Consider the following 27,542-nt stretch of genomic DNA (forward strand, 5'->3'; position numbering starts at 1 on the left):
GAACTTACTGTAAAAGAAGGTGACTGTGTTGTTGACTGGTTGGTGAGGATATTCATTGTATGCATGGTTCATGGTGAAGTGCCTGAGGATTGACCGAATGCATGCGTAGTGCCAATGTGCAAAGGCAAAGGGGATAAAGGTGAGTGTTCAAATTACAGATGTATAAGTTTGCTGAGTATTCCTGGGAAATTATATGGGAAGGTATTGAGTGAAAGGGTAAATGCATGTACAGAGCATCAGACTGGGGAAGAGCAGCGTGGTTTCAGAAGTGGTACACGATGTGTGGAACAGGTGTTTGCTTTGAAGAATCTATGTGAGAAATACTTAGAAAAGCAAATGGATTTGTATGTAGCGCTTATGGATCTGGAGACGGCATATGATAAAGTTGATAGAGATACTCTGTGGAAGGTATTAAGAGTATATGGTGTGGTAGGTAAACTGCTAGAAGCAGTGAAAATTTTTTATCGAGGTAAGGCATGTGTACTTAGTAGGAAGAGAGAGAGGAGAGTGATTGGTTCCCAGTGAATGTTGGTTTGTGGCAGGGGCATATGATGTCTCCATGGTTGTTTAATTTGTTTATGGATGGGATTGTTAGGGAGGTAAAATGCAAGTTTCGGAGAGATGGGCAAGTATGCAGTCTGTTGTGGATGAGAGGGCTTGGAAAGTGAGTCAACTGTTGTTCGCTGATGATACAGCATTAATGGCCAATTCAGGTGTAAAACTGCAGAAGTTGGTGACTGAGTTTGGTAAAGTGTGTGAAAGAAGAAAGCTAAGAGTAAATGTGAATAAGAGCAAGGTTATTAGGTTCAGTAGGGTTGAATAGACAAGTCAGTTGGGAGGTAAGTTTGAATGGAGAAGAACTGGAGAAAGTGAAGTGTTTTAGGTATCCGGGAGTGGATTTGGCAGCGGATGGAACCATGGAAGCGGAAGTGAGTCAAAAGGTGGGGGAGAGGGCGAAGGTTCTGGTAGCATTGAAGACTGTGTGGAAGGGGAGAACGCTATCTTGGAGAGTAAAAATGGGTATGTTTGAAGGAATAGTGGTTCCAACAATGTTATATGGTTGTGATTATGGGATATAGATAGGGTTGTGCAGAGGGTGGATGTGTTGGAAATGAGATGTTTGAGGACAATATGTAGTGTGAGGTGGTTTGATCAAGTAAGTAATGAAAGGGTAAGAGAGCTGTGTGGTAATAAAAAGAGTGTGGTTGAGAGAGCAGAAGAGGGTGTACTGAAATGGTCTGGTCACTTGGAGAGAATGAGTGAGGAAAGATTGATAAAGAGGATATATGAGTCAGAGGTGGAGGGCACAAGGAGAAGTGGGGGACCAAATTGGAGGTGGAAGGATGGAGTGAAAGAGATTTTGAGCAATCGGGGTCTGAACATACAGGAGGGAGAAAGGCGTGCAAGGAACAGGGTGAATTGGAACGATGTGGTATACCGGGGTCGACGTGCTGTCTATAAATTGAACCAGGGCATGTGAAGCATCTCGGGTAAACCATGGAAAGTTTTCTGGGGCCTGAATGTGGAAAGGGAGCTGTGGTTTCATTGCATTACACATGACAGCTAGAGACTGAGTGTGACTGAATGTGGCCTTTGTTGTCTTTTCCTAGCACTACCTCGTGCACATGTATGGGGAGGGGGTGTCATTTCATGAGTGGCGGGGTGGCAACGGGTATGAATAAAGGCAGACAGTATGAATTATGTACATGTGTATATATATGTATATGTCTGTGTGTGTATATATATATATGTATACGTTGAGGTGTATAGGTATGTATATGTGCATGTCTGGACGTGTATGTATATGCACGTGTATGTGGGTGGGTTGGGCCATTCTTTCGTCTGTTTCCTTGTGCTACCTCGCTAATGCGGGAGAGTGACAAAGTATAAAATAAAGAATAAATATTATTATTATTATTACTATTATACTCAATAGCTATTCCTTGCATCAGCAAGGTAGCACTGGAAAACAGACAAAGAATGGCCCATCCACTCATATACACATATGTACACATAAACATCCATACACGCACATTTTTTTTTTTTTATACTTTGTTGCTGTCTCCCGCGTTTGCGAGGTAGCGCAAGGAAACAGACGAAAGAAATGGCCCCCCCCCCCCCATACACATGTACATACACATGTCCACACACGCAAATATACATACCTACACAGCTTTCCATGGTCCACCCCAGACGCCTCACATGCCTTGATTCACTCCACTGACAGCACGTCAACCCCTGTATACCACATCGCTCCAATTCACTCTATTCCTTGCCCTCCTTACACCCTCCTGCATGTTCAGGCCCCGATCACACAAAATCTTTTTCACTCCATCTTTCCACCTCCAATTTGGTCTCCCTCTTCTCCTCGTTCCCTCCACCTCCGACACATATATCCTCTTGGTCAATCTTTCCTCACTCATTCTCTCCATGTGCCCAAACCATTTCAAAACACACTCTTCTGCTCTCTCAACCACGCTCTTTTTATTTCCACACATCTCTCTTACCCTTACGTTACTTACTCGATCAAACCACCTCACACCACACATTGTCCTCAAACATCTCATTTCCATCACATCCATCCTCCTGCGCACAACTCTATCCATAGCCCACGCCTCGCAACCATACAACATTGTTGGAACCACTATTCCTTCAAACATACCCATTTTTGCTTTCCGAGATAATGTTCTCGACTTCCACACATTTTTCAAGGCTCCCAAAATTTTCGCCCCCTCCCCCACCCTATGATCCACTTCCGCTTCCATGGTTCCATCCGCTGCCAGATCCACTCCCAGATATCTAAAACACTTCACTTCCTCCAGTTTTTCTCCATTCAAACTCACCTCCCAATTGACTTGACCCTCAACCCTACTGTACCTAATAACCTTGCTCTTATTCACATTTACTCTTAACTTTCTTCTTCCACACACTTTACCAAACTCAGTCACCAGCTTCTGCAGTTTCTCACATGAATCAGCCACCAGCGCTGTATCATCAGCGAACAACAACTGACTCACTTCCCAAGCTCTCTCATCCCCAACAGACTTCATACTTGCCCCTCTTTCCAAAACTCTTGCATTTACCTCCCTAACAACCCCATCCATAAACAAATTAAACAACCATGGAGACATCACACACCCCTGCCGCAAACCTACATTCACTGAGAACCAATCACTTTCCTCTCTTCCTACACGTACACATGCCTTACATCCTCGATAAAAACTTTTCACTGCTTCTAACAACTTGCCTCCCACACCATATATTCTTAATACCTTCCACAGAGCATCTCTATCAACTCTATCATATGCCTTCTCCAGATCCATAAATGCTACATACAAATCCATTTGCTTTTCTAAGTATTTCTCACATACATTCTTCAAAGCAAACACCTGATCCACACATCCTCTACCACTTCTGAAACCGCACTGCTCTTCCCCAATCTGATGCTCTGTACATGCCTTCACCCTCTCAATCAATACCCTCCCATATAATTTACCAGGAATACTCAACAAACTTATACCTCTGTAATTTGAGCACTCACTCTTATCCCCTTTGCCTTTGTACAATGGCACTATGCACGCATTCCGCCAATCCTCAGGCACCTCACCATGAGTCATACATACATTAAATAACCTTACCAACCAGTCAACAATACAGTCACCCCCTTTTTTAATAAATTCCACTGCAATACCATCCAAACCTGCTGCCTTGCCGGCTTTCATCTTCCGCAAAGCTTTTACTACCTCTTCTCTGTTTACCAAATCATTTTCCCTAACCCTCTCACTTTGCACACCACCTCGACCAAAACACCCTATATCTGCCACTCTGTCATCAGACACATTCAACAAACCTTCAAAATACTCATTCCATCTCCTTCTCACATCACCACTACTTGTTATCACCTCCCCATTTACGCCCTTCACTGAAGTTCCCATTTGCTCCCTTGTCTTACGCACCCTATTTACCTCCTTCCAGAACATCTTTTTATTCTCCCTAAAATTTACTGATAGTCTCTCACCCCAACTCTCATTTGCCCTTTTTTTCACCTCTTGCACCTTTCTCTTGACCTCCTGTCTCTTTCTTTTATACTTCTCCCACTCAATTGCATTTTTTCCCTGCAAAAATTGTCCAAATGCCTCTCTCTTCTCTTTCACTAATACTCTTACTTCTTCATCCCACCACTCACTACCCTTTCTAAACAGCCCACCTCCCACTCTTCTCATGCCACAAGCATCTTTTGCGCAATCCATCACTGATTCCCTAAATACATCCCATTCCTCCCCCACTCCCCTTACTTCCATTGTCCTCACCTTTTTCCATTCTGTACACAGTCTCTCCTGGTACTTCCCCACACAGGTCTCCTTCCCAAGCTCACTTACTCTCACCACCTTCTTCACCCCAACATTCACTCCTCTTTTCTGAAAACCCATACTAATCTTCACCTTAGCCTCCACAAGATAATGATCAGACATCCCTCCAGTTGCACCTCTCAGCACATTAACATCCAAAAGTCTCTCTTTCGCACGCCTGTCAATTAACACGTAATCCAATAACGCTCTCTGGCCATCTCTCCTACTTACATAAGTATACTTATGTATATCTCGCTTTTTAAACCAGGTATTCCCAATCATCAGTCCTTTTTCAGCACATAAATCTACAAGCTCTTCACCATTTCCATTTACAACACTGAACACCCCATGCATACCAATTATTCCCTCAACTGCCACATTACTCACCTTTGCATTCAAATCACCCATCACTATAACCCGGTCTCGTGCATCAAAACCGCTAACACACTCATTCAGCTGCTCCCAAAACACTTGCCTCTCATGATCTTTCTTCTCATGCCCAGGTGCACATATAAATATATATACATATCATCATATGTACATACACATACACATACACATACACAGACATATACATGTATACACATGTACATATTCATACTTGCTTGCCTTCATATACTCCTGGAGCTAACCCACCACACAGGAAACAGCATCGCCACCCCCACTTCAGTGAGGTAGCAAAAGGAAAAACACAAAAATAGGCCACATTCATTCACACACTCTAACTGTCATGTGAAATGCACCGAAACCACAGCTCCCTATCCACAGCCAGACTCCACAGACCTTTCCATGGTTTACCTAAGACACTTCAGATGCCCTGGTTCAGTCCATTGACACTATGTTGACCCCGGTGTACCACACTGTTCTAATTCACTCTATTCCTGACACACCTCTCACCCTCCTGCATGTTCAAGCCCCAATCGCTCAAAATCTTTTTCACTTCATCCTTCCACCTCTAATTGGTCTCCCGCTTCTCCTTGTTCCCTCCACCTCTTTGTCAATCTTTCCTCACTCATTCTCTTCATATGTCCAAATCATTTCAACACAACCCCTCTTTTGCTCTCTCAACCACACTCTTTTAATTTCCACACATCTCTCTTACCCTTTCATTACTTACTTGATCAAACCACTTCATACCACATATTGCCCTCAAACATTTCATTTCCAACACATCCACCCTCCTCCGTACAACCCTATCTATAGCCCAGGCCTCACAACCATATAACATTGGTGGAACTACTATTCCTTTAAACATTCCCATTTTTGCTCTCCGAGATAATGTTCTCTCCTTCCACACATTCACCATTGCTCCTAAAACCTTCACCCCCTCCCCCACCCTGTGACTCACTCCCACTTCCATGGTTCCATTTGCTGCCAAGTCCACTCCCAGACATCTAAAACACTTCATTTCCTCCAATTTTTCTCCATTCAAACTTACATCCCAATTAACATGTCCCTCAACCCTAATGCACCTAATAACCCTGATCTAGTTCACATTTACTCTCAACTTTCTCTTTTCACACACTTTCCCAAACTCAGTCACTAACTTCTGCAGTTTCTCACTAGAATCAACCAACAAAGCTGTATCATTGGCGAACAACAACTGACTGACTTTCCAGGCCCTCTCATCCCTAACAGACTGCATACTCGTCCCTCTCTCCAACACTCTTGCATTTACCTACCTAACCACTCCATCAATAAACAAATTAAACAACCATGAGAACATCACACACTCCTGGTGCAGACCAACCCTCACCAGGAGCCAACCACTCTTCTCTCCTTCCACTCGTATACATGCCACACATCCCTAGTAAAAAACCCTTACCATCCTTAACAACTCACCCCCCACACCACACACTCTCAAGACCCTCCACAAAGCATCTCCATCAACCCCATCATATATGCCTTCTCCAGATCCAGAAATGCAACACACAAATCCATCTGGTTTTCCAAGTATTTCTCACACACGCCCTTCAAAGCAATCACCTGATCCACACATCCTCCACCACCTCTAAACCCACGCTGCTCCTCGCTAACCTGACACTGCACCCCCCCCCCCCCCTTCCAACCAACACCTTCCCAGGAACACTCAATAAACCCATGCCTCTGCAGTTTGAACACTCACCCCCATCCCCCCTGCCCCCATACAATGGCACTATGCATGCACTCTTCCAATCCTCATGTGACTCTCCATGATCCACACATACACTGAACATCATCACCAACCAATCAACAACACAGCCACCCACCTTCTTAACAAATTCCACTGCAACACCATCCAAACCTGCTGCCTTGCTGAATTTCATCTTCTGCAAAGCTTTCACTAGCTTTTCTCTCTTAACCAAACCATTCTCCTTGACCCTCTCACTTTGCACACCACCCTGTCCAAAACATCCTACATCTGCCACTCTATCATCAACACATATATGTACCTCTTTTTTGTGATGGCATGGTACCACCAGGAACAGATGACAAACACTCATTCACTCAAATCCAATCTCTGGCTGTCATGTGTAATGAAATGAAACCACAGCCCCATCCACAACTAGGCCCCCACACACTTTTCCGTGGATCCCCTCGACTGTTCATATGCTCTAACCTAGTCCACTGACAGCATGTCACCTGTATTCCTAATCACCCCAGTTCACTCTATCTTGTGCATGTCTTTCACCCTCCAGCATGTTCAGCAGTGAGCACTCAAAATCTTGTTCATTCCATCCTTCCATCTCCAATTTACTTTCCCCATTCTCTAAGTCCCCTCCACTTCTAGTACATATAATCTCTATGTTAACCTCTCCTCACTCACTATCTTTGTATGTCCAAACAATTTCAGGACAACATTTGTAGCTCTCTGAACCACACTATTTTTTATTACCATACCTCTTTTTTTCTCCTTTATTACTTACTCATTCAAAACCCCCTCACATCACATATTGTCCTCAAACATTTCATTTCCAACACATCCACTCTCCTCCACACATTCTCTTCAACAGCCCATGCCTTGCATCCATACATTACTGCTGGGATTACTATACCTTCAAACGACCATATTCACCCTTCCAGATATCAACCTCTCTTCCCACACATTCCTCAAGTCTCCCAAATTTGCTCCCTCACCTACCCTAAGCCTCACTTTGCCTCCATGGTTCCAATTGATGCCATATCTACTCCCAACTATCTAAAACACTTCACTTGCTGCAGGTTTTCTCCATTCAAAGTCCCACCCTTACTAACTTGTCTCTTTGTATTTCTAAACCAAATAACCTTGCCTTTGTTCACATTTACTCCCAACTTCCTCGTTCCACACACTCTCTCAAACTCAGACACTAACTTCAGCAGTTTCTCACTTGAATCTACAACTATTTCCTTGTCATCAGCAAACAACTCACTTCCCCCACACACAGATTGCATAATGGCCCCTCTCTCTAAGACCTTTTCCTTAAGCTCCCTCACCACACCATCCATAAACAAATTATAAAGCTATAAAGACAACACACATCCCTGCTCCAGACCCACCTTCACCTGGAACCACTCACCCTACTCTCAAGCTACTTGCCCAAATGCCTTAAACTCTTGATAAAACTTCTTGCTGCTACAAGTAACTTCCCTCCAATACCATATATTCATTTAACCTCATTATTCATGGTGTTTTCTAAGAATGTAACACCCACAAATGATGAGGAAATGCTGTGAAAAAGAGAACTGCAACAATATCTACACATTTTTGTCGTAAGGATACGCAAGAATTGAAGTTTTATGAATTGACTAATGTCACAGAAATTCTAACTGTAATTTCATTAGAATGGTAATTCTTTGTGAACTTCAGTATCTTAACTTGGGTTCTTAGAAGTAGGGTTAGTTTTGGCATCTGATTAAACAAAAAAAATATTTCTTCAAAATTTATGACAAAAAAATTTAGTTCTAGTTGCTGAGCATGTGAAATGGGATTGCTGAGAGTTAATATGAATATAAGGTATTGATTGAGAGGGTGAAGGCATGTACAGAACATCAGATTGGGAAACAGGAGCAGCGTGGTTTCAGAAGTGGTAGAGGATGTGTGCATCAGGTGTTTGCTTTGAAGAATGCAGGTGAGAAATACTTAGAAAAGCAAATGGATTTGTATGTAGCATTAATGGATCTGGAGAAGGCATATGATAGAGTTGATAGAGATGCTCTGTGGAAGGTATTAAGAATATATGGTGTGGGAGGCAAATTGTTAGAAGCAGCAAAAAGTTTTTATCGAGGATGTAAGGCATGTGTATGTGTAGGAAGAGAGGAAAGTGATTGGTTCTCCATGAATGTAGGTCTGCGGCAGGGGTGTATGGTCTCCATGGTTGTTTAATTTGTTTATGGATGGAGTCGTTAGGAAGGTGAATGCAAGAGTTTTGGAAAGAGGGGCAAGTATGCAGTCTGTTGTGGATGAGAGAGCTTGGGAAGTGAGTCAGTTGTTGTTCGCTGATGATACAGCGCTGGTGGTTGATTCGTGTGAGAAACTGCAGAAGCTGGTGACTGAGTTTGGTAAAGTGTGTGAAAGAAGAAAGCTGAGAGTAAATGTGAATAAGAGCAAGGTTATTAGGTACAGTAGGGTTGAGGGACAAGTCAATTGGGAGGTAAGTTTTAATGGAGAAAACCTGGAGGAAGTGAAGTGTCTTAGATATATGGGAGTGGATTTGGCAGCAGATGGAAACATGGAAGCGGAAGTGAATCATAGGGTGGGGGAGGGGGCGAAAGTTCTGGGAGCCTTGAAGAATGTGTGGAAGTCAAGAACATTATCTCGGAAAGAAAAAATGGGTATGTTTGAAGGAACAGTGGTTCCAACAATGTTTTATGGTTGTGATTATGGGCTATAGATAGAGTTGTGCAGAGGAGGGTGGATGTGCTGGAAATGAGATGTTTGAGGACAATATGTGGTGTGAGGTGGTTTGATCAAGTAAGTAATGACAGGGTAAGAGATGTGTGGTTAATAAAATGAGTGTGGTTGAGAGAGCAGAAGAGGGTGTTTTGAAATGGTTTGGTCACATGGAGAGAATGAGTGAGGAAAGATTGACCAAGAGGATATATGTGTCAAGAGGTGGAGGGAACAAGAAGTGGGAGACCAAATTGGAGGTGAAAAGATGAAGTGAAGAAGATTTTGAGTGATCGGGGCCTGAACATGCAGGAGGGTGAAAGGCGTGCAAGGAATAGAGTGAATTGGAACGATGTGGTATACCGGGGTCGACATGCTGTTAATGGATTGAACCAGGGTATAAGAAGCATCTAGGGTAAACCATGGAAAGTTCTGTGGGGCCTGGATGTGGAAAGGGAGCTTTGGTTTCGGTGCATTATTACATGACAGCTAGAGACTGAATGTGAACGAATGTGGCCTTTGTTGTCTTTTCGTAGCGCTACCTCACGCATATGATGGGGGAGGGGGTTGTTATTTCATGTGTGGCGGGTGGTGATGGGAATGAATAAAGGCAGACTATGAATTATGTACATGTGTATATATGTATATGTCTGTGTGTGTATATATATGTATACTTTGAGATATAGGTATGTATATTTGCATGTGTGGACAGGTATGTATATACATGTGTATGTGGGTGGGTTGGGCCATTCTTTCGTCTGTTTCCTTGTGTTACCTCGCTAATGCAGGAGATAGCAACAAAGCAAAAAATAAAAAAAGTAAGGTTATGAGGTTTTGGCAGGGGATAGAGACAAGTTAGTCTGAGCATGAGTCTGAAAGGAGAAAACCTTGGGGAAATGATGTTTTAAATGTATAGGAGGGGACACACCACTGGATGGAACAAGGGAAGCTGAAGTGAACCACAGGATGATCAAAGGGAAAAAGGTCCTAGGTGCAGTGAAGAGTGTGTGGAAAGAGAGGTCTCTGTCTGTGAGGGTACAGATGGGTTTATTTGATGGTAGAGTAAGTCCAATGATGCTGTACATATGTTCCCTAATTACAAAAGAGTGAAAGATGGTTGACGTGTTGGAGACGAAATTCATGAGGACAGCATATGGTGTGAGAAGGGGCTGATTGTGTGAGGAATGACAAGTGTTCTATGAAGAGGATCAAGTGCATAAAAATATGCATTTTTTCTAAAACATCATTACATGTATCAGTGAATTATGCATAAGCAATTAAAAAAAAACTGATAAGTTAATGCAACTACAAAACTACATAACTTAAAATACTTCTGCTACAGAATAATATAACAAAGAACAACCTACTTTTGGATCCTTCGCTGAATAACAGGCTGGACAACTGTAAGCCAATCTGTTCCAGGAGGTATGGGCCCTAGATCTATTGGACCATCCTTGAGACCATCCAGTTCATACAAGCGACCTTCAATGGGAATATAACCCACAAAGTGAAACACATCATCATCTTCTGAGGGCTGCTGTTTGTCAAACTCAAAAAGAGTCTGTCTGTGAGAATAAACGTTAGTTGTAACTATTTTCTTCTAACTAAAATTATTTGCCTCCTTTCCTATATGTAAAATAGACTGGTACAAAAAGGGTCTTCCCATAAATATTATGGTTATCACATAATTCAGCATCTTCCAATGTTGAATATCACATACAAAACCTTTAAAACAAATTATTAAGAATTCTGCATGTTTGCCTATTATCTAAATGAATAAGGAATGGAAAGACAGGGGAACATCACTGTTATATGTTGAAAAATGTGCCAGCCATAGTTGCTCACACTGGAATCACTCACATGGAATATCTGAGTTGAGTTTGTAAGTTGGTATGGCTTAAGGGAAGGAGTGGACCAGCCTACTCTACTGTATGGAAATGAAACTTAAATATTTAGCAACAAATGATGTGGAGAATAAAAATGGGGGAAACAGGTCTCTAGAGATCTATATGTGCATTAAAACGTGCTTACAAGTGAAAAATGGGGACAATAAGAAGAAAAAAAGGGAGGGAGGGTTTTGAAGGAGTACAGTAAACCCATTCAAATGGACCTCACTGTAAGGATATTTGTCTTCAAACAGACCCTTTGGACCCCACTGGCCTAAATTTGGGGTTCACTGGACATTTCTGTAAAAAGTCTGTTACATAAAAAATTTAGTCTGTTAAGCTTGGGGCCCATCAGAATGAGTTTGGAATGTAATGGAACAGTCCATTATTTCCTGACCTTGGTCTGGAAGCTAGCATTAGGAAAATATGTGACAGCCTGCTGCACATCATCATAGTGCATTTTTTCTTTATTTTACTAACATACAATGTTCTCTTTGCACACACACAGTTTTACACTGATTTGAATTAATCTAAAAGTGCAATATTATTATTTGTGCCTTAACACTTACAAAGTGTTAGAAATTTCAAGAAAAAAAAAAAAAAAGAGAGCTTGATTACTGTGTGCTAGTATGAAATAAGTGCCCTCTTAGTCAACACATAAGCTTGATACCTGTGGTCAACACATACATAACTTGATGCCTATGTTCTCACATGATTGCGGCTTTTTTTATGATACAAACGCATATCTCATTGTATCAAACAATGGCAGATAAAAGTGCTATCAGTTCTGCATGTGCTACGAGCTCCAAGAAACACCTTGTGCTGAAAAGGATTGAGCATCAAGAGCATGAGGAAAGTAACCTGCATCTTCAGCAAACCCAGTTTCTGCCCAAGGGTGATTCAGGTGACTCCTGGTGACCTTGGAGTTAATTCCTTCTGAATGAGAGTAGTCTTTGCTACACCGTGAATAATGTGATAGACCTTGGAGCAATAATGTCTACTGACCTAACTCTCAGTGAACATAAGACAATAATGATTGCCTCAGGCAGAAGGATGGTAGGCTTGATCCTGTTGACCTTTAACAAAAGGGAAGAAAAAATATCATTCAAGGCTCTAATTTTTTCATGAACTCAATATTGCTGCATTTTAACATCACACTACAAGGGAGGCAAAACTTTAGAATCAGAAAGTGTTCAGAGATCTTTCAAAGCCCATATTAATGTGGTAAAGGAGCAAAATTACTGGGAATGGCTGAAATTTCTGAGGTTATTACTCCACGAAGTGCATGTATATCATCATCTATACCTGGAAAATCCTTGAAGATACGGTTCCCAACTTTATTTCTTCATAATTGATCGCTGTTTCCCCACATCAGTGAGCCAATGCCTGGTACAGACATAAAAAGGCCACATCTGCTCACATCCAGTCTCTAGCTGTCATGTGTAATGCACTAAATCCATAACACCCTATCCCCAACAAGGCTCCATAGACCCAACTTTCATTCCAAAATAACATTCTACTGGCAAGGAACATTTTGTAGAATATTACCTCTTGATATCCAAAAGTGCAATATGCAAAAAAAAGGGAGAACACCTTAAATATCAGGGGCCCAAGGCTCTTCAACACCTCCCCTCCTACCATCAGAAACAATGAGATGCACATCAGAGTGCACTGGACAGGTACCTAAAAAGTGTAACAGATCAGCCACACTGGGAGGGGGTATGTGGGATTGGTCAACGAATGACCCAATCCTGCAGCCTGGGCCCGCCCTATACTGTGGGGATGGAGACCCTGAAGACTTCACCAAATATTCCCTGAACACCTGCAGCCTTAAGGAACAAGGCAAGTTTCCATTGAACTTGTGAATATTTCATTTATTAATGTTGTATCTATCTATATCTCATATACCCATTCCCTATGGGAACTCCCTAAAGGAGGAGGCCATACCAAAAGGCATCTCCAAAACTGTTGAACAACAGTGCCGCTTCTTAGCTTTAGTGCCTCACCCATAACAGGCCACTGGCAGAGAGCAACTCTAGTGCAGAGATTACAAAGAGTCCTAAATAATGTTCTTATCAACTACTGTCTAATGTGTCTACCTAATATTCCAACTACTACTTCTACCTAATGCTCCTACCAACTACTTCAATGTATTGCTTCTACCATTTTGCCCAAAGGCAGGGCGAGAGTATAGTGTTCACCACTCACTGCAGGAAAATCATGAGTTACAAAGAGTGTGTTTGAGTTTAGTGTTGTCAAGTGTTATGTGACAAAGAGAGATTGTATGTCTGTGGACAGAATGCCAGCAGTCCATGAGTTGGTGAGGCAGAAAGAAAAGACAGCTACCTGGGTCAAATGAGTACAACTTGACAACTACTGAAGCTTTGGGTGACTAAACAGCTGTCACAAACCTTCCCAATACCCAGGTGGGTGGAATCACTGGTAAACCTCCCTGACCCAGTGGCTGCCTACGAACTACTATCTCAATGTTCCTTTGGCTTCTAACGGACCATACTCCCTAAACAGCTGTCACAAACCTTCCCAATACCCAGGTGGGTGGAATCACTGGTAAACCTCCCTGACCCAGTGGCTGCCTACGAACTACTATCTCAATGTTCCTTTGGCTTCTAATGGACCATGCTCCCGCCCCCAGTTAGTCCACAAGGAACAGGGGTTTACTATAAAGGACTGAGTTTTATGGCACAGACAACTGGAAATGCAAGAAAATAGTAAAAGGATGGAAACAGAGAATGAGACAAAGTCAGATGAATGAAAGGAAACTCTGTGGATATGAGGAATATTAGCATGAAGAAGAAAATGAGTTGTAAGAGAGTTTAGAGGAGACTCTACATAGATCAGTCCTCTATGAAGAATGTCCTGGATAAACATTTTCAGAGTCTACAAGAACATCCAGGTTGTGTATGTAGGCCTGCAGGCCATGATTTCTAACACTTAGGTGATCAATGACCCAACTTGGCCTGAGCTGTAGAGGTTAGAGACCTATGAAGTCAATGCCAGGAAAACACCAATGCCGGGGGGAGGGGGGGTAATGTATAAGACAGTTACAAATAAGGCTTAATTAGTAACTGGTAATCTGAGGTTGATTTAATGGCAACACTCATTTTTTTGTAGTTCACCAGTTGCAAGCACACCTTACCCATGTGCCCATGTGGTTCTACATAGTCTTCTCACTTTGTTAGACTCGAATGGAGGTGGAACAATGTGCTGGTGCTCCATATAATTTTTGTGGTAGGGTACCTGGGGTGTTTTAGACCCCTAATCATCCATAACCTGTGTGAAATCTTCTACTGGTAGTTTTCAGCATATTTTATACACAAGAGGTTTCCAGTTGCATGGGTGCTGGGGCATCACTTCATTCTAAGAATTGGAGCATAAGACATTTTTTAAGTACATATTTATTTTCTACTTCTAGAAGGAAAATTTACCATTCTACCAACTTTTTTAGTGGATCACATGAGAAGTTAAATGCCTTTATTTTCAAATGCTTTGGCCTCAGTAACTTTCCTTGAAGATTAATAAGATTTATACTATACATAAACATTTCATTTACAAACATGTTTTCTTTCCATTCTTTTTTGTTTTTTCCTATCCTACTCTACCTGTTCTGTGAAAGTTTTTGAAGTTACCTATATTAGATTAACTTTAAATTATAATAATAGGATATGTGTGAAAAGAATGAATAATGGTCTCAACAAGAGAGGAAGTAGCATGGAGACAAGAATTTTTTTTTGTGTGGAGAAAAGATGTAAATTGAAAGAGCTATGAGATACAGCAATTCTCCCGATGAATACAGCTGGAGAATACTTGGAATACACCATGTGCATGTGTGCATACATCTTACACAGCCTAAAAGCATGACACTAGCTGTGCTACAAAAATATATTTCAAGAAGACTGTATAATCTATTCTATTCCTGTGCACCTTTAGTGGAAATCAATTCTGCAGAACTGCAGTCCTACAACTCACCCTGACTGGCTGTAAAAAAAATAATACCCTCAAGAGCTTGTCCTTGAAATAACTGGAAGCTATACAAATATTTTGTGCCTCTCAAAATGGCTATGCTACTGTAAGTTCTAATACAACAAATGATGGTGGTAAATATAGCTAGGTGGTAAGATAGCTAGCTGGCCTTGGTCATCAAGAAAAGCAATACCATACAGAAACGCCATTTTCTTCCACATTCATGCTGCAGAAACACTTGATGGTCTGCCATACATGCTCATACTCTGCACTATCTTTTACAATGCCAACCCCCACATCACTTTTCCATTTTCCCTTAATAATATCTTTCAAAAAATTCCTTTACTATCATGTTTTCCTTCCACTCTACTTTGTGCTAAATGAAATTTTCATACGGTATGAGACTCATGCCTAAAAGGCACTAAAACAGCACCAAACTCGTGAAACTAAGCTACAAAATGTATAGAGACTATTATTCAAAAATGTTACAGAGTAACACATGATGCATTGCTCTCACTCACCAGTATAGCAGTGATTATTCTAAATTTTCTAAATCCTAAATCTTCTAAATTACTGTGATCATTCCCTTGATGTTGATGGTTGAGATGACAACTGATTTGAATCCACAGAGCCAATTTTCCTGCATAAGTAGGGAGTTTGTAATCATGGTAGCATTTACAATGCCTTAGTCCAAATTTAATAGCCAAAGTAGGCTCTGAAACTCTTGATATTCGACTGGTTAAGCAGTTCTGTCTTAACAGTGCTCAGAATGAGCACATGTTCCAAATCATTATCAGAAAGAGGTAAAGCAAGCACTGTCAAAGCTGAATCAAAAAGATTCTGGAAAGGAATTTCTCCTGTGGCATTCCGTATGAAGTTATTTCTGTCCACAGTTGAAGTGTGTCAGAGGTCTGTGCTCACTGTATGAGATGAAGTTTCCTCCACTGGAACCTGATGCATGTGAGAGTTGCAACATCTTCAACAAACATTACTTTAAGGTACATTACGCAAAGATGACTACATCATTCCACTACAAACTGTATACACCTTCCATGAATATCTTTCTCGTCAGGAAAATTGCAGTCTGACATTTCCTTTTCTGATTCAATATGTAGTTATTGCTTAGGGTCCAAATGGCCTTGAACAGCATCATCCTGTATTTTTTTTCATAGGATAACAACCTTTGAACTGATGGAATTAATGAGATAGACAAGATCACTTAGCGATTTAGTTGGATCATGTATTTTTGCTTAGAATTTTATATTTACACTTTCAACTTTTCTAAGAATATGTTTCAGAAACATGAGAAGCACATAGTTTACTTTGTCACAAAACAATGAATAAATAAGTTCAGATTAAAAACACTTGATCATTTCTTGTGAAATCAAAATGGATTTTGAGCTCAACTCACTACTGCAATATTCTTGCACTGGGAGATTCAAAGAACATTTCCTTTTAAGTGAGATGCCTCACAACCATATAACATTGTCAGAACTACTATTCCTTCAAACATACCCATTTTTGCTCCGAGATAATGTTCTCTCCTTCCACACATTCTTCATTGTTCCCAGAACCTTTGCTCTCTCCCTGACCCTGTGACTCACTTCTGCTTCCATGGTTCCATCCACTACTAAGTCCACTCCCAGATATATAAAGCATCTCACTTCCCCCAATTTTTCTCCATTCAAACTTACCTCCCACTTAACTAGTTCCTCAACCCAACTGAACCTAATAACCTTGCTTTTATTCACATTTACTCTCAACTTTCACACAATTTACCAAACTTAGTCAACAACCTCTGCAGTTTCTCACCCGAATCAGCCAACAGAGCTGTATGATCAGCAAATAACTGACTTACTTCCCAGGCCCTCTCATCCCCAACAGACTGCATACTTGCCCCTCTCTTCAATACTCTTGCATTTACCTACCCAACCACCCCATTCATAAACAAATTAAACAACCATGGGGACATCACACACCCCTGCCACAAACCAACATTCACTGGGAACCAATCACTTTCCTCTCTTCCTACTCACACACATGCTTTACATCCTTGGTAAAAACTTTTCACTGCTTCTAGCAACTTACCTCCCACATCATATACTTTTAAAACCTTACACTTGACCTTAGAAGTCTTCCTTACATCATACCTCCACTTCTCCCTAATCCTCATCCCTACAAGAACTGTGCAATAGTCAGTGTCTCCAAAGAATCATCTTGGAACTCTAACATATAGCACAACCTTTCTCAATCTCTCATCCACTGACACATAGTCAATCAAAGCTTTTTGCTCTTCTATTCCACCATTCCTTACTATGCATATCTGAGGATCATCTAGTGCTGAAAAAACCTGTTTACAAGGAATAAACCCCTCTCAGCACAAAATTCACAAGATAACTTCCATTCACATTTACTCCAGGCACTCCCCATTTACCAACTATCTCACCAATTTCATTGCATCCCACTTTTGCATTCATTTTATCCAATTCAACCAAGCTTCTCTCATTCTCAAAACTGTTTATAGTCATTCAAATTTCTCTAGAAAAGCTTCATTTCATCCTTACCTATTAAAGTCCTGTATAGTCTTCATATTCACATACCCATTCCTACTTCACAATCCTAATCTTTCCCTCACCCTAACTCTTGGTCCATTTTGGAATCTCAAGTCACTGAGCTATTAGTCTCTGAAATGCTGAGTATATTTCTTTTCTCATGATGAATACAGTCAGGTAAGGAGGACAAGAGTAACAATCTGTAAGGGTGACTGACACAGCATAAGTGAGGGTCTAAACAGAACTGGTGACGTGGACATACTCTGGTGACACTCACCAAGTGGAGGAATCACTCACCCACATTGGACCTGTTTATCAACCTGATGGCAAGAATCATTACCTAGCATAGTTTTTATGTTTTCCTTTTTTCGTTCAGGCTTTTGTTCATTACATATATGCTTGGCTAGCTATCAAAAATCATTCTGTTGCAAAAAAGAGCTAAATTTGGTGCTAAATAAAGCAAAAAGCACTAAAATAATGCAGTGGCACTGAATGCAAAAAATAAGAGTTACAGAATGTGAAAAAGCACTAAATCTTGTGTGGAAAGCACAAGGTTGGCATCTCTAAGAATTATTATCATTTCTGTTTATTATACTCTGTCGCTGTCTCCCACGTTAGCAAGGTAGCACAAAGAAACAGAAATGGCCCAACCCACCCACATACACAAGTATATACATACACGTCCAAACACGCACATATACATATATACACATGTACATAATTCATACTGTCTGCCCTTATTCATTCCTGTCACCACCCCGCCACACATGAAATGACAACCCCCTCCCACCCGCATATGCGCGAGGTAGCGCTAGGAAAAGACAACAAAGGCCACATTCATTCACACTCAGTCTCTAGCTATCATGTATAATGCACCGAAACCACAGCTCCCTTTCCACATCCAGGCCCAACAAAACTTTCCATGGTTTACCCCAGACGCTTCACATGCCCTGGTTCAATCCAGTGACAGCACATTGATCCCGGTATACCACATCGTTCAAATTCACTCTATTCCTTACATGCCTCTCACTCTCCAGCATGTTCAGGCCCCGATCACTCAAAATCTTTTCCACTCCATCTTTCCACCTCCAATTGGGTCTCCCACTTCTCCTCGTTCCCTCCATCTCTGACACATATATCCTCTTTGTCAATCTTTCCTCACTCATTCTCTCCATGTGACCAAACCATTTCAAAACACCCTCTTCTGCTCTCTCAACCACACTCATTTTATTACCACACATCTCTTACCCTGTCATTACTTTCTTGATCAAACCACCTCACACCACATATTGTCCTCAAACATCTCATTTCCAGCACATCCACCCTTCTCCGCACAACTCTAGCTATAGCCCATGCCTTGCCTCACAGCTTTAATTACATGACTGTGAACCTAATATGCATAATTCTTCAGAAAATGTTTCTGACACTGGTTGTTGAGCATGTTGTCACTGGAGATGGTCAGTGATCTGAGTGTCTGTTAAGATACTGCGAACATTATCATGTTCAGAATACCAGAAAGGGAATAAAATACAAAACATAAGAGCCAAGGGAGCAAATGGGAACTTCAGTGAAGGGCACAAATGGGGAGGTGATAACAAGTAGTGGTGATGTGAGAAGGAGATGGAGTGAGTACTTTGAAGGTTTGTTGAATGTGTTTGATGATAGAGTGGCAGATATAGGGTGTTTTGGTCGAGGTGGTGTGCAAAGTGAGAGGGTTAGGGAAAATGGTTTGGTAAACAGAGAAGAGGTAGTAAAAGCTTTGCGGAAGATGAAAGCCGGCAAGGCAGCAGGTTTGGATGGTATTGCAGTGGACTTTATTAAAAAAGGGGGTGACTGTATTATTGACTCGTTGGTAAGGTTATTTAATGTATGTATGACTCATGGTGAGGTGCCTGAGGATTGGCAGAATGCATGCATAGTGCCATTGTACAAAGGCAAAGGGGATAAGAGTGAGTGCTCAAATTACAGAGGTATAAGTTTGTTGAGTATTCCTGGTAAATTATATGGGAGGGTATTGATTGAGAGGGTGAAGGCATGTACAGAGCATCAGTTTGGGGAAGAGCAGTGTGGTTTCAGAAGTGGTAGAGGATGTGTGGATCAGGTGTTTGCTTTGAAGAATGTATGTGAGAAATACTTAGAAAAGCTAATGGATTTGTATGTAGCATTTATGGATCTGGAGAAGGCATATGATAGAGTTGATAGAGATGCTCTGTGGAAGGTATTAAGAATATATGGTGTGGGAGGCAAGTTGTTAGAAGCAGTGAAAAGTTTTTATCGAGGATGTAAGGCATGTGTACGTATAGGAAGAGAGGAAAGTGATTGGTTCTCAGTGAATGTAGGTTTGCGGCAGGGGTGTGTGATGTCTCCATGGTTGTTTAATTTGTTTATGGATGGGGTTGTTAGGGAGGTGAATGCATGAGTTTTGGAAAGAGGGGCAAGTATGAAGTCTGTTGTGGATGAGAGAGCTTGGGAAGTGAGTCAGTTGTTGTTCGCTGATGATACAGCGCTGGTGGCTGATTCATGTGAGAAACTGCAGAAGCTGGTGACTGAGTTTGGTAAAGTGTGTGAAAGAAGAAAGTTAAGAGTAAATGTGAATAAGAGCAAGGTTATTAGGTACAGTAGGGTTGAGGGTCAAGTCAATTGGGAGGTAAGTTTGAATGGAGAAAAACTGGAGGAAGTAAAGTGTTTTAGATATCTGGGAGTGGATCTGGCAGCAGATGGAACCATGGAAGCGGAAGTGGATCATAGGGTGGGGGAGGGGGCAAAAATCCTGGGAGCCTTGAAGAATGTGTGGAAGTCGAGAACATTATCTCGGAAAGCAAAAATGGGTATGTTTGAAGGAATAGTGTTTCCAACAATGTTGTATGGTTGCGAGGCGTGGGCTATGGATAGAGTTGTGCGCAGGAGGATGGATGTGCTGGAAATGAGATGTTTGAGGACAATGTGTGGTGTGAGGTGGTTTGATCGAGTAAGTAACGTACGGGTAAGAGAGATGTGTGGAAATAAAAAGAGCATGGTTGAGAGAGCAGAAGAGGGTGTTTTGAAATGGTTTGGGCACATGGAGAGAATGAGTGAGGAAAGATTGACCAAGAGGATATGTGTGTCGGAGGTGGAGGGAACGAGAAGTGGGAGACCAAATTGGAGGTGGAAAGATGGAGTGAAAAAGATTTTGTGTGATCGGGGCCTGAACATGCAGGAGGGTGAAAGGAGGGCAAGGAGTAGAGTGAATTGGATCGATGTGGTATACCGGTGTTGACATGCTGTCAGTGGATTGAATCAGGGCATGTGAAGCGTCTGGGGTAAACCATGGAAAGCTGTGTAGGTATGTATATTTGTGAGTGTGGACATATGTATATACATGTGTAAGGGGGTGGGTTGGGCCATTTCTTTTGTCTGTTTCCTTGTGCTACCTCGCAAACGTGGGAGACAGTGGGAAAAAAAAAAAAAAAAAAAAAAAAAAAAAAAAAAAAAAAAAAGGAATACAAATTTATTTCAGAGAAAATATATACGATGCTGATCAACAACCTTAAAAATAAAGAACTTTAAGTGCTAAACTTTATAATAAATCCTCCTGTTCAAACTGAGAGACTCTTCATCCACAATGATACCTCCAAAAATTTTCTACATCATAAATATAAACAGTAATTTGGGATATGTAAGGTTTTTTAACATATGACAGTAATAGCATAATGTCATCTGTACTCTGAAGTTGATACCTAACTAGAAACATCATCATAAAGATACTGATGTGTTTAGATGGCTGCAGTACATTCCTATGTGACCATATAAATTACATTACTCCCAGAAAAATCTGTTAGGTCTATTATGTCAACAATATCATTAAAATGTCAAGGTTAAGGTGAAGCTATATGCAAGCTTCTATTACAAAGTGAAAATAAAGATAATCTGTGCTGCATAAAAACTGTGCATTCAATCGACAAAATCAATAAAAAGTCAAATAACCTGGAACACTGGAATATACTAACTCATCTCTGTGGACTGGGGAGAAAGAATTCAACTCACTAATCCCTGTGTGTTGCCGAAGGCAACTCAGAGGGGCAGGAGTTGGGGAGTGGAAATCCTCCCCTTCTTGTTTCAACCCATAAAATGTGGAGCATAGGAAGGAGCCAAGCAAGGTATGTTAATCCTCCACAAAAGTTCAAGCTGGGTGCCTGAATGTGTGTCAGAGTAAGCAAGATGAGAGGAAAAGTGAGATGCTGTATGTTTGGGGAAAGGAACCTGAATGTTCTAGTTCCAAGTGAGACAAAGTTCAAGTGTTAAGGGGAAGAACAGATTGGGAATGTCTTACAAGTAAAGTCAAGGGTTAGTTGATGTGGTTATGAAAAAAGCATGGTTGAGAGCTGAAGACAGTGTGCTGAAAAGGTTTGAAGAGCATGAGAGAGGAGAGGATGACAAAGAGGAGGTAAGTGTCAAGAGTGGAGAGGACAAGGAGAAGGGGTAGACCAAACTGGTGATGGAAAGATGGGGATCAAAAGATTAGGAGTGACTGGGGCCTGAATAAGCAGGAGGGTAAAATGTGTGCACAAGATAAGAGTGAACTGGAGTGATGTGGTATAGAGGGGAAGAAGTGCTGTCAATGACCTGAGTTAGGACATGTGAGGTAGCCGGGGTAAACAACAGAAAGGTCTGCTGAGCCTGGATGTGAACAGGGGGCTGTGGTTTTGGAACATTATACTTGACAGCAAGAGAATAGATGTGAGCAAATTAAGCTTTTTCTTTACCTGTTCCAGGCACTACTTCAGTAGCACAAGAAATGGCAAATTAGTATGAAAAAAAAACTTACCTGGCAAAAGAGTTGTGAACATTGCGAATGGTGTCTGAATTTGAAAGTGCTAAGCCTTTCATATGGGCATCAAAGGTCTGTGTAAACTCTTTGAACTCAGTGAGCGTAGGTCCAAGCTGTAGATCTACATGCTTTGTATTGAGCAATATAGAAAGGATTGCTTGTGTGGCACAAGCATTGTTTATCATCTGAAAAGAAAGGATTCAAATAAATTTTCATGCATATTCTAATTATCATGAAAACTAGTTAAACCTTAAAAGCATCTTTTCCATAATTCTGTTCACTGGAAAGGTCCATGCAGAACCTCATCATAGCACAAGAGTTAATGAATGTCGCTACATTTATCCACAAAGATTCCTCTGATATACATATGCATTCTCACTCTGCCCCTCCAATGTATCTTTAGTCTTTCTCTTTTCCTAACCACATTCACATTAATGCACTAATTGAAGCCTACATTTCTGCTTATGTCAGTCAAAAAATTTTCCATCTAAACTATAACTTTAAAACATCAACAAATCCTTATTGAATGCTGTATTTTCCTCATTCCTCACCTAACCCTTTAACTGTGTTGGGACATTTATAGTTGGATACTGTGAGGTGTGCTAAGCTACATTTGTGCATCTAAGCCTTCATGCCCTCATTTGAATTCCCAGCTGATGCATAATTCCACATCTTACTGTGTCCGCAAATAATAATGTCCAAATAATGTTCAAAGACAATACATGACCAATGAATTCTGTGGGTACAAGCATAAGAGGCTCTCTGGGTGAATCATCATACATCTGGCTATTGAAACTAGTGTTTCTAATGATTTGGGCACCAGCAACCCGCCACAATTTGCCTCAGGCAATCTTGAAAGAAGGATGTTCTTTCTTTACTCTTCCCAGCTGCCACTTAATTTTGGGAAACTCACTTTTGGGCACGGTATTTCATTCCCCTGTGCTACAAGATGGTTTATTCTTGCCTTTCTATGGAGGGGAAAGTCCAAATTCTCACTTGGAAGCAAGAAAATGCAAGTAAACTTTAGATTTCTATCAGCAGTGGCTGCTCAGAATGCACAATCAGGCAGCTGCTTCCTGCATCACCTCATCAGTGCTGTAGCTCAAGACCATAAGGAACCACAACACAGACTAAGAATACTACATGAACCTTGCCTCTTCCATGTCTAGATATTTGCAGATGGTAATCAAGGCCAAGGGAGAGATGAAAAATTTCTAAAATGTTGTAAGTATGTGCCTCAGAAAATATATGAGAGGCAGGAAAAGGTTTTCTGTAGACACTATATCTATAGATGTAATAGCAACCTAACGATAGCTGGAGAATATACAGTAACTCCTCAACTTAACGGACTCCTATGTGATGGATTTGGGATTTTAAAAGACAAATAACATAACTACATTAATAATAATAATAAAAAAATGATATTTTTTCATACATATTTGTCATTTCCCACATTAGCAAGGTAGTGTTAAGAACAGAGGACTGAGCTTTGGAGGGAATATCCTCTGTTCCTTCTTTTGGAAAAAAAAAATGGGAGGGAAGGATTTACAGCCACCCGCTCCCTTCCCTTTTAGTCGCCTTCTACAACACGCAGGGAGGAAGTGGGAAGTATCCTTTCTCCCCTATCCCCAGGAATAAATCAATATTATTACTACTACTACTACTACTACTAATATTTTTATTTTGCTTTGTCGCTGTCTCCCGCGTTTGCGAGGTAGCGCAAAGAAACAGACGAAAGAAATGGCCCAACCCACCCCCATACACATGTATATACATACACGTCCACACATGCAAATATACATACCCATAAACCTCAATGTACACACATATATACACACACAGACACATACATATATATACACATGCACACAATTCACACAGTCTGCCTTTATTCATTCCCACTGCCACCTCGCCATACATGGAATGACATCCCCCTCCCCCCTCATGTGTGTGAGGTAGCGCTAGGAAAAGACAACAAAGGCCCCATTCGTTCACACTCAGTCTCTAGCTGTCATGCAATAATGCCCGAAACCACAGCCCCCTTTCTACATCCAGGCCCAACAGAACTTTCCATGGTTTACCCCAGACGCTTCACATGCCCTGATTCAATCCATTGACAGCACGTCGACCCCGGTATACCACATCGATCCAATTCACTCTATTCCTTGCCCGCCTTTCACCCTCCTGCATGTTCAGGCCCCGATCACTCAAAATCTTTTTCACTCCATCTTTCCACCTCCAATTTGGTCTCCCACTTCTCCTCGTTCCCTCCACCTCCGACACATATATCCTCTAGGTCAATCTTTCCTCACTCATTCTCTCCATGTGCCCAAACCATTTCAAAACACCCTCTTCTGCTCTTTCAACCACGCTCTTTTTATTTCCACACATCTCTCTTACCCTTACATTACTTACTCGATCAAACCACCTCACACCACATATTGTCCTCAAACATCTCATTTCCAGCACATCCACCCTTCTCCGCACAACTCTAGCTATAGCCCATGCCTTGCCTCACAGCTTTAATTACATGACTGTGAACCTAATATGCATAATTCTTCAGAAAATGTTTCTGACACTGGTTGTTGAGCATGTTGTCACTGGAGATGGTCAGTGATCTGAGTGTCTGTTAAGATACTGCGAACATTATCATGTTCAGAATACCAGAAAGGGAATAAAATACAAAACATAAGAGCCAAGGGAGCAAATGGGAACTTCAGTGAAGGGCACAAATGGGGAGGTGATAACAAGTAGTGGTGATGTGAGAAGGAGATGGAGTGAGTATTTTGAAGGTTTGTTGAATGTGTTTGATGATAGAGTGGCAGATATAGGGTGTTTTGGTCGAGGTGGTGTGCAAAGTGAGAGGGTTAGGGAAAATGGTTTGGTAAACAGAGAAGAGGTAGTAAAAGCTTTGCGGAAGATGAAAGCCGGCAAGGCAGCAGGTTTGGATGGTATTGCAGTGGACTTTATTAAAAAAGGGGGTGACTGTATTATTGACTCGTTGGTAAGGTTATTTAATGTATGTATGACTCATGGTGAGGTGCCTGAGGATTGGCAGAATGCATGCATAGTGCCATTGTACAAAGGCAAAGGGGATAAGAGTGAGTGCTCAAATTACAGAGGTATAAGTTTGTTGAGTATTCCTGGTAAATTATATGGGAGGGTATTGATTGAGAGGGTGAAGGCATGTACAGAGCATGAGTTTGGGGAAGAGCAGTGTGGTTTCAGAAGTGGTAGAGGATGTGTGGATCAGGTGTTTGCTTTGAAGAATGTATGTGAGAAATACTTAGAAAAGCTAATGGATTTGTATGTAGCATTTATGGATCTGGAGAAGGCATATGATAGAGTTGATAGAGATGCTCTGTGGAAGGTATTAAGAATATATGGTGTGGGAGGCAAGTTGTTAGAAGCAGTGAAAAGTTTTTATCGAGGATGTAAGGCATGTGTACGTATAGGAAGAGAGGAAAGTGATTGGTTCTCAGTGAATGTAGGTTTGCGGCAGGGGTGTGTGATGTCTCCATGGTTGTTTAATTTGTTTATGGATGGGGTTGTTAGGGAGGTGAATGCATGAGTTTTGGAAAGAGGGGCAAGTATGAAGTCTGTTGTGGATGAGAGAGCTTGGGAAGTGAGTCAGTTGTTGTTCGCTGATGATACAGCGCTGGTGGCTGATTCATGTGAGAAACTGCAGAAGCTGGTGACTGAGTTTGGTAAAGTGTGTGAAAGAAGAAAGTTAAGAGTAAATGTGAATAAGAGCAAGGTTATTAGGTACAGTAGGGTTGAGGGTCAAGTCAATTTGGAGGTAAGTTTGAATGGAGAAAAACTGGAGGAAGTAAAGTGTTTTAGATATCTGGGAGTGGATCTGGCAGCAGATGGAACCATGGAAGCGGAAGTGGATCATAGGGTGGGGGAGGGGGCAAAAATCCTGGGAGCCTTGAAGAATGTGTGGAAGTCGAGAACATTATCTCGGAAAGCAAAAATGGGTATGTTTGAAGGAATAGTGGTTCCAACAATGTTGTATGGTTGCGAGGCGTGGGCTATGGATAGAGTTGTGCGCAGGAGGATGGATGTGCTGGAAATGAGATGTTTGAGGACAATGTGTGGTGTGAGGTGGTTTGATCGAGTAAGTAACGTACGGGTAAGAGAGATGTGTGGAAATAAAAAGAGCATGGTTGAGAGAGCAGAAGAGGGTGTTTTGAAATGGTTTGGGCACATGGAGAGAATGAGTGAGGAAAGATTGACCAAGAGGATATGTGTGTCGGAGGTGGAGGGAACGAGAAGTGGGAGACCAAATTGGAGGTGGAAAGATGGAGTGAAAAAGATTTTGTGTGATCGGGGCCTGAACATGCAGGAGGGTGAAAGGAGGGCAAGGAGTAGAGTGAATTGGATCGATGTGGTATACCGGGGTTGACATGCTGTCAGTGGATTGAATCAGGGCATGTGAAGCGTCTGGGGTAAACCATGGAAAGCTGTGTAGGTATGTATATTTGTGAGTGTGGACATATGTATATACATGTGTAAGGGGGTGGGTTGGGCCATTTCTTTTGTCTGTTTCCTTGTGCTACCTCGCAAACGCGGGAGACAGTGGCAAAAAAAAAAAAAAAAAAAAAAAAAAAAAAAAAAAAAAAAGGAATACAAATTTATTTCAGAGAAAGTATATACGATGCTGATCAACAACCTTAAAAATAAAGAACTTTAAGTGCTAAACTTTATAATAAATCCTCCTGTTCAAACTGAGAGACTCTTCATCCACAATGATACCTCCAAAAATTTTCTACATCATAAATATAAACAGTAATTTGGGATATGTAAGGTTTTTTAACATATGACAGTAATAGCATAATGTCATCTGTACTCTGAAGTTGATACCTAACTAGAAACATCATCATAAAGATACTGATGTGTTTAGATGGCTGCAGTACATTCCTATGTGACCATATAAATTACATTACTCCCAGAAAAATCTGTTAGGTCTATTATGTCAACAATATCATTAAAATGTCAAGGTTAAGGTGAAGCTATATGCAAGCTTCTATTACAAAGTGAAAATAAAGATAATCTGTGCTGCATAAAAACTGTGCATTCAATCGACAAAATCAATAAAAAGTCAAATAACCTGGAACA

General features: G+C 41.3%; 1 protein-coding gene across 1 annotated transcript in view; it reads right to left on the minus strand.

Annotated features, from left to right (window-relative positions):
- The window catches only part of Uch-L5 (ubiquitin carboxy-terminal hydrolase L5), an 81,673-nt gene that overhangs the window by 18,222 nt on the left and 35,909 nt on the right, over positions 1-27,542 (minus strand). The window contains exon 5 of the mRNA XM_071674804.1: positions 10,563-10,760. Coding sequence (XP_071530905.1) covers positions 10,563-10,760 — 198 coding nt within the window. The remainder of the gene's footprint in view (positions 1-10,562; positions 10,761-27,542) is intronic.

Source organism: Panulirus ornatus, chromosome 20, assembly GCF_036320965.1.
Source record: "Panulirus ornatus isolate Po-2019 chromosome 20, ASM3632096v1, whole genome shotgun sequence".
Lineage (NCBI taxonomy): Eukaryota > Metazoa > Arthropoda > Malacostraca > Decapoda > Palinuridae > Panulirus > Panulirus ornatus.